The sequence below is a fragment of the Oxyura jamaicensis genome, chromosome 18 (assembly GCF_011077185.1).
Source record: "Oxyura jamaicensis isolate SHBP4307 breed ruddy duck chromosome 18, BPBGC_Ojam_1.0, whole genome shotgun sequence".
Lineage (NCBI taxonomy): Eukaryota > Metazoa > Chordata > Aves > Anseriformes > Anatidae > Oxyura > Oxyura jamaicensis.
In genome coordinates, this window is record NC_048910.1 from 6,241,488 (window position 1) to 6,249,682 (window position 8,195).

Sequence of the window (8,195 nt, forward strand, 5' to 3'; positions counted from 1 at the left end):
ACAATGTGGAGGTGATCGTGTCCCCAGGTCAGTGCTTGCGGGTCCCCTGCGCAGCACCAGTGCCACCCCGGCCGCAAGGTGCAGGGCTGGGAGCGGGCTGCGGGAGGTGGCGACACCCGGGCGCAGCGGGGGCAGAGAGCAGGGGGCTGCACACGCAGCTGGGCCCCCTTCACCTTTGCAGCGCCACAACCGGGGACTACCGATGCCCTCTTTGGGACCACCCCACGGCCGCTACCACCGGGCGCGAGCACGGATGCTCCAAGGAGCATGGATGATGTGCTGCTGGATGTGGACGTGCCATCGGGGCGCTACGACAGCCTCCGCTGGTTCCCGTTGCTGGCCGGGCTGCAGCTGCTGGCCCTGCTGGCCATGAGCATGGCCGTGCTCTGGCTGAGCCTGCGGAGGGGCTGAGCACCGTGGCTCTCGGCGCTCAGCCCCCCGGCCGCCGCTTCCCCGTCGCAATAAAGCGCTCGGGCACCGCGTCGAGGCTCCATCCTTCCCTCCGGTCTCCTCGAGGGGACGAAGCGGGGTGGGAGGGTGGTAAGGAGGGTGTGAGTGTGTGCGGAGTTAAAGGGGGGAAGCAGCGGTCACCGAGCTCCGCCCGGCCGCCAGGTACGGCCCCGGGGGCGGGCCGGGCTCCGCAGCCGCACCGGGAGGCTCCGGGCGCGGAGGTCGGGGCGCGCACGGCCATGCCGAGGCTGCTGGGGCTGGGGCTGGGGGTGCTGAGGCTGGGGCTGGTGCTGCTCGCCTGCACGGCTCTGTGCCTCCCGGCAGGCGGCCAGGCAGTGACGGGGCCCGGCACTGTGCGTGGGTACCGGGGGGGGTCCCTCTCAGTGTCCTGCACGTACCAGCACGGCTACGAGACCAACCCAAAGTACTGGTGCCGCCCGGGAGTGTTTGGTACCTGTGATCTTGACGGCCACATCATCGCCACCTCGAAGGAGGAGCCCTGGGTGCGGCGGGGCCGGTTCTCCATCTGGGACAATCGCACCCAGCGGGTGTTCACCGTGACCATACAGAACCTGAAGGCAGAGGACACGGGCACCTACCGCTGCGGGGTGCGGAGGTTCCTAATTCTCACCGATGACAGTGACAATGTGGAGGTGATCGTGTCCCCAGGTCAGTGCTTGCGGGTCCCCGAGATCCAACATTGCCCCCCCCCCCCCAGCGAAGTAGAAATGCCAGGAGCAGGGGCTGTGGGAAGGGGCAGCCAGGAGGAGGTGGGTGCCCATGCACCGCGGGGCTGCACCGGGTCACCAGGGCACCTCGGTGTCTTCCAGGTGTCCCCACGGCCCCTTCTTGGGGCAGCCTCCCCACGGCTGCGGTGCATCGCCCTTCTCCCCGTGCCCTGTGGCCCCTCTCCCCACCCCGTGGCCCTCTCCCTGCCTGCGCCCTCCTGCCCTCAGTGCCAGCTCCATGGAGTCCCCAGCTCCCAGCCCATTTCCCTGCCATGTCGGTGCCGGTGGCGCACGGGGTGCCCAGGGCCCCTTCCTGCAGGCTGAACTCTGCTTGGGAGGGGTGTGTGAGTGCTGGGGGGACTGGGACTGCTGGCATCCCGCTGTAATCCCCCCGGGTGTGGGGTTAGAGCCGCGCACCTCGGGCTGAGCGCTCTGGACACAGCAGAGGGGACGCAGGGTGCCCTGGCAGGACGGTGAGGTTATCTCCGACCCGCTGCAATGCCTGCAGCGTTTCCCCTGCAGAGGCAGGGAGCCTGGCTGAGCCTTTTTCCTCCTCTTGCCGCAGCTCCCAAGTCCACAGCATCGCCCTCTGCCTCGGCCACACCGCCCGGGTCCACCTCGGGCCCCACGCAGCCACATGCCCAGCAGGAAGGGAGGCTGGGGACAGCCAGCCCCGCGTCCGACCCAGACCACGGGTGAGTGCCAGCTGCTGGCCCGCACTGCGAGCAGCGGCCGCCTCCCTCCCTGAGCTCTCTCCGGGGCTGCAGCACTCCTGGCTCTTCGGGCTTCCCTCAGGGATTCCTGCTGTTGCCTTTGGGAGCCAGCACTCCACCCCACCCGCTTCGCACGGGAAGCAACCGCAGCACCGGGGGCTGCTCAGCCCCCCCACAGCCACGTCTGCCCGCCTGCAGCTTAAACAGTCTGCAGGTCCTGGCCATACAAGAAGTGGTTTTCGCCTGCAGCACTGGCCCCGTTTCCTTCCCCAAGGCTCAGCGGGGCTGTTTGCCCGTGGGAAGCCAAGCACGGGCTGAGCTGTGTCCTGTTCTGCTTTGAAGGGGGCTTCCTGACAGAGCCTGGGGCCGGAGCGTGGAGCCTCCTCCCCGCTCTGCTGTCCCTTGGGGGTGATGCAAGAATTGAGAAAGCTGAGGCTTCCGTCACCGTGCTCGGGGGTAACTGCTTCCCCTAAAGCAGCCCGGGTGACACATCTCAGTGTGCCTCGTTCTGTTACAACAAAGCCACCGAAGAGTGGAGCTGAACCGGAGCAAACTAAGAGGCAGTGCTCCTCCAAATGCTCAGGACGCAGCAGAACGAGGCAGAACCCAATGTCCCACCCGCCCCTGCTGCTTGCAGGCTGAGGACCACGGCGCCTGCTTCCCTCGCTCCCCAGGGAAGCCCCTCGCCCACGGCCGTGACCCTCCGGCCATGGCCCCATGCGCCCCGCGGTGCCCGCTGCCGGGTGCAGCTGAGAGGTGCGAGGGCAGGAACTCTTCTCTTGCAGCCTGGACATACCTCTGGTCGTCCTCACTCCCTGCATCGCAGTGGTTCTGGTTTTGCTCGTTGTTGCTGCCATGGTTTTGGTGGTATTGTCCAGGAAGAGGAAGCAGGGTAAGCGGGGCTCTCGTGCTGCGTGCTGTTGCTTTTTCTCCTCTGATCTTAGTTCCCCATTCCCTCGCTAACCCTCCCAGTTCCTGACCTCCACCGAGGGACTTCTCGGGTGGGGGTGATGGGGAAAGGCGGCTGGTGGGATGGGTGCTGCGTGGCACGGCACCGTGCGCTGTACTCAGTGTGCTCACACCACAGGCACGCAGCCTGCTTGGCTTTGTAGCCAGGTTTGCAGCAGATTGGACACAGAATTTGTGGGGAGGGCCAGCGGGGGCCATCACCAGCTGGTGGCTGGGGCCTGGTTCGGTATGGCGAGCCCCTTCGGGTGCTCACTGGGCAGCAGGCTTCCTTCCCGTTTCGCACTGAGGTTGGCAGCAGCAGTGTGGGTTTTTATATATACATATTTCTGATCCTCTGGCTTTGCTTGTGTCCGACCACGTCTCTGTTTCAGCCTTCTCAGGAGCAGCTGTCGAGATGGGCAGGATTGGTGGCACATCGAACGCAGTAAGGCAAACCCTGCTCCTGTCGGGACTGCTTGCCCCGGGCTCTGCTGGAAGGGGAAAGGTTGCGCCCCGAGCCCAGCCCCATGCCGCTGCCTTAGCGTGCTTCAGCCGGGCTCACGGCTGCTCCCTGCAGCTGGGGGGGGGGTGCTCAGGGCTCGGCTGGCCGGCAGAAAGAGCCGAGCAGCGATCCTGTGCCACTGCCACCGAGAACCCCTGGGAAGGGGAATTGGGGTCAGGTGGGTGAATTTTCCATCGGTGCTCCTGGCGCTATCCCAGCCCCGATGGGGAGGTGGGGTGGGATGGGAGGGGTGTCCACCCCTGCAGCCAGGGGGGCTGGAGGGAGCTTGGGAGCACCCCCAGACCGCTCTCGGCGCTGTTTCAGGGAGCGGACGTGCTGCACTACGCGGATATTGAGCACCTGGCCGGCGCAGGCGAGAGCCAGCCCTACGGCAACGCGGAGGCTTTGCGCCCCTTGGCAAACGCAGCCACCGATTACACGGAGGTCAAGAGGCACAGCCAGGTGGGGAACCAGGCAGCAGCAGGGGACACCAGCCTGGGGCTGTCACCTCTCCGGGGGGGGGGGGGGGGGGGCGCAGCCGGCGGCGGGGTTGGATCTGGTTGCAGAGGGACAGGGCTGGGGGGGACACAAATGACAGCGGACAACGCGGGTGTCCTCATGCTCCCTGCTCCCTGTGCCCGCTCCAAAAGGATGCAAGATGTTCCTGCAGAAGGTGGAGGGTCGTTTGCTTGGGGAAGCCCACAAACGCTGCCTTTTTAATATTGTTTTCCCTTCCTATCCCAGAATCTGGAAGAGAAAAAGGAGCCCACTTACGCCACGGTGCGCAAATCCCAGCAGCAGGAGGAGCTGCTCTACGCCAACGTGCCTCGAGCCCGGCAGCGTGCGGCGCAGTGAGGGCTCAGGACCCAGCACCGCCGCTCTGCATGGGACCTTGGGCACGGGACCCACGTGGGGACACCGGGACGGATGCTGAGTTGGGCAGGAGACGGCTCCCCTGCGGAGCTGCTGCTCCCACAGGCTCTGGCGCTTCCCTGGAGCTGCCTTGGAGAGGACGATGCTGAGCAAGGGGCGCTGCACGGGGATGAAATCGTTGCCCTGCACCTGGAGACCTCATGCACGGTACAGCCGTGGTGCCGGGAACGGAAAGCAGCCTCGTGTTTGGGTTGCCCACAGGGACAAAACTGTCCAGGCAAAGGGGGCTGAGTGCTGCAGGGGGGCTGCCTGGCTCCGCGCCCCCACTGCTGCGTGGTGCCCAGGGGCTGCAGCCCCCGCGCCTGCCCCTGCCTCGCGCTGACATTTCGCACCGACGGATCAGAGCTGGCAGCTCCCGAGAGCAGGGCAAGGAGAAATGCTGCGTCCACGTGCCCTGTGCCTGCAGGCACTGCTAGCACCTAGGGCATCCCACGTTAGGGGTGCAGTGTGGTGCCGGGTGTCCTGGACAGCCCCAAACCAGCCTTTGTGTTCGTGCCCGTGCCCCGAAGGAGACCGCAGAGGTGTTCCCATCCCTCCTGCACAGCTGCTGGGGAGCAGCTCCCCCAAAACCCCACAGCCCCGCGCTCCCTCTCCTCGGCTCCGCTGGTTATTTATTTCTCGGCACCCTCTAAAGGTGTTGTTCTCCATAAAACATCACCCCTTTATCAGTAAAAGCAACCGAGCCTCTCGGGGAACAGGCTGGGGTTCGGCACCTCTCCGTGCATCAGTCGGGAATGCCGGCAGACTCATTTGGGGGGAAACAGTTAAAGTTGTTAATTGTTACAAAGCTGTGTTTGGGTATTTCTGTGCTCGGTTCATTGAAGAAGCCTGGCGTAGCATCGCCACTCTGCCAGAACCGAGGGAGGTTTGTGAGGGACTGCTGCGGTGGCTGCTCCCCTTCGGGCAGCCAGAATTATCCCCGGGGTCGGCCGGGAGCTGTCGGCACCCAGAAGTGTCCAGGACCAGCCCTGCCGGGGCCGGGGAGCAGGCAGGGGAGGGCGCAGAGCAGCGGTGCTGCGGACTCGGCGTGCGAGCAGGGGAAAACAAACCCAGTTGGCAGTGCCAACAGCCCGGTGTTACCAACGGGAGGATGAAGCAGTTGGGGTTTTTGGGTAACTAGGTCCCGTAACGCGCTGTCCGGGGGTAGCTTCACGCTTTACAAAAAAGAACGAAGCGGCTTTCCTAAACTAGCGCCCTCCCCACAGCTCTAAGGCAGAAATAGCCACGGGCTGCGGGGGAGCAGGCGCTGCGGGGCCGAGGAAGCCGCCCACCGAGGCTTTCGGATTTCCCAGCTGGAGACTTTGCAAGCCTTCCTGGGTGATGTTAAGAGCTGAAAATAATAATAATTGTGTTTTCTCCAGCATCAGCAGCGTCGCAGGGCGGCTGCCAGGAGGACAGAAATAACGCCTGGCTGGGGACACCGCCGCACTTTCTGCATCCGAGGGGGTGGAAGCGGCTGCGAGCATCCCTGCTCAGCACCTGGGCACATCCACCCGCTGTGTCCCAGCTTTGCCCAGATTCCCCCCTGGCTATTCCCATATCCATGCTAGGGCTTGAACTGGGGAGCTGCAGCCCGCGCTGGGTCCCCCAAATCCTCTGTAATTCACCCAGGTGCAAAGGGGAGGACCCTGGGCATTAGTTTTGCTGGAACTCGTGTATATTCCACAATTTGTACTGCTCAGCTGAGCAGCAGAGTGCAAATAAATCCCTTCTGGGGAGGGGTGCAGGGCTCGGGGAGCCCCCGGTCCTTCCTCGCAGCTCTCGCTCCTCCGTGGCTGCTCCCCCAGCTCCTTACTACGGGGTCAGCCGCAATGTGCCCGGCTGGGGGAGCGATCCTGCCTTGGTTTAGGCAGCCAGCCTCCAAACACCACCTAAACGTGACCTCTGGTGGCTTGCAGGGTGCTGAGCTGGGACGGGGAGAAAACAGCGGGGAGAACACCCTCGTTATATAGGATCCTGCAGCTCACATGTCCGGCAGGAGCCTCGCTCCTTTGGCATCGCTCTGAGCCCCCGGAGGGTGCCCCCTTCTCTCCTCCTGCGCCTGGCAGTGCCCTGGGCAGGGGGAGGCATCCGGGGGGGGGGGGCCTCACCCTGGGACCAAACGGCTCCCACACGAGGGGAAGCCCCCGGGGCCCCGCAGGCTGTATCAGCAGCCCCAGAAACCTCGTCCTTACCCAAACCTCCTCCCTCTAAAACTCACCCCAGCTGCGGATCTGCCCAGGAAGCGGGTGTGGGACCGCAGGGCGCTGTTATCGCTGCTGGCACCGCTTCCCCTTCTGCCACAGCTCCCACGGGGCACGCGGCTCTGCTGCGCCTCGGCCCCGGGTGCGCACCCCACGTCTGGCTGCTTCGGGGCGCTGCTGCCTCCTGCACCCTGCCGCGGGGCTCCTGCCCCTCTGGGCTCTGCTTCATGCTGGGGTTCGGTGGGTTGGGTTTGGGCTTTAATTGCACTTTTTTATTATTATTATTTTTTTAATTGCATTTTGGTCTTATCTGGATCCGGCGGCTGTTGGATGGTGGGACTGGGACGTGTGCTGCAGGGCTGGGAGCGGCTGAGGCAGGGGCAGTGTCAGGAAACAGGGGGGGCACTGCCAGGAAACGCCCGGCCTGTGTCTGCAGCTTCACCGGAGCTTTGGGTGCCCTGCTGCGGGCGTGCACACCCCAGTGCTCACATGTGCATCTGCACACGCACACCCCAGCACAAGGCAGGTGCATGCACGCATACATACACACACCGGTGCAGTCATATGCAGGCACACACTCATAGCCCAGCACACACATGCAGGCATGCACACCCCAGTGCGTGCACACATGCACATATATGCACACCCCAATGTGCACACATGCATATGCACACATATATGCACACACCGCAGTGCACACACACATGCACACCCTAGTGTACACCCCTGCACACACATGCACTTGCACACACACATGCACAGCCCAGTGTGCACATATGCACATGCACTCACACATGCACCCCCAGTGCACACACCCCAGTGCCCCAGGCACATGCACACACCCATGCATGCACACATGCACACCCCTGCACACCCACTCTGCATGCACATCCACATGCACAGCCACACCCATGCACGCACATACCCCTACATGCACACCCACATGCATGCACACACGCACACCCATGCACACGCACACACCCATACTTGCACACCCATACATGCACACCCATGCATGCATACGCCCATAAATGCACACCCACATGCACGGACACATAGACAGCCATGCACACACACTCTGCACACACCCATCCATGTACACGCACCCATGCATGCACACCCCCATGCGCCCATGCACACCCCCATGCACCCATGCACACCCCCATGCACACACCCCCATACATGCACACCCCCATGCATGCACACACACCCCCATGCACACGCACTCTGCACACATGCACAAACCCATGCAGCATACACGCACACCCATGTACACCCACATGTATGCACACACACTGCACACACCCACCCATGCACACGCACCCATGCATGCACACCAGACATGCACCCCCATGCACAGCCCCATGCATGCACACCCCCCCATGCACACGCACTCTGCACACATGCACAAACCCATGCACATGCACGCAGCATACACGCACACCCATGTACACCCACGTGTATGCACACACACCATGCACACACACACACACACCATGCACACACACACCATGCACACACACCATGCACACGCACACCATGCACACACACACACACACCATGCACACACACACACACCATGCACACACACGCACACCATGCACACACACACATCATGCACACACACCATGCACATGCACACCATGCACGCACACCATGCACACGCACACCATGCACACACACACACCATGCACACACACACACACCATGCACACACACCATGCACACGCACGCCATG

At 63.5% G+C, this 8,195-nt stretch overlaps 1 protein-coding gene across 1 annotated transcript in view; it reads left to right on the forward strand.

Annotated features, from left to right (window-relative positions):
- LOC118176012 (CMRF35-like molecule 1) overlaps positions 1-4,558 on the forward strand; it is a 4,737-nt gene extending 179 nt beyond the window's left edge. Inside the window, exons 2-7 of the mRNA XM_035342722.1 lie at positions 728-1,119; positions 1,744-1,869; positions 2,673-2,783; positions 3,232-3,284; positions 3,666-3,803; positions 4,086-4,558. Coding sequence (XP_035198613.1) covers positions 728-1,119; positions 1,744-1,869; positions 2,673-2,783; positions 3,232-3,284; positions 3,666-3,803; positions 4,086-4,196 — 931 coding nt within the window. The 3' untranslated portion in view covers positions 4,197-4,558. The remainder of the gene's footprint in view (positions 1-727; positions 1,120-1,743; positions 1,870-2,672; positions 2,784-3,231; positions 3,285-3,665; positions 3,804-4,085) is intronic.
- Positions 4,559-8,195: the final 3,637 nt, after the last annotated feature.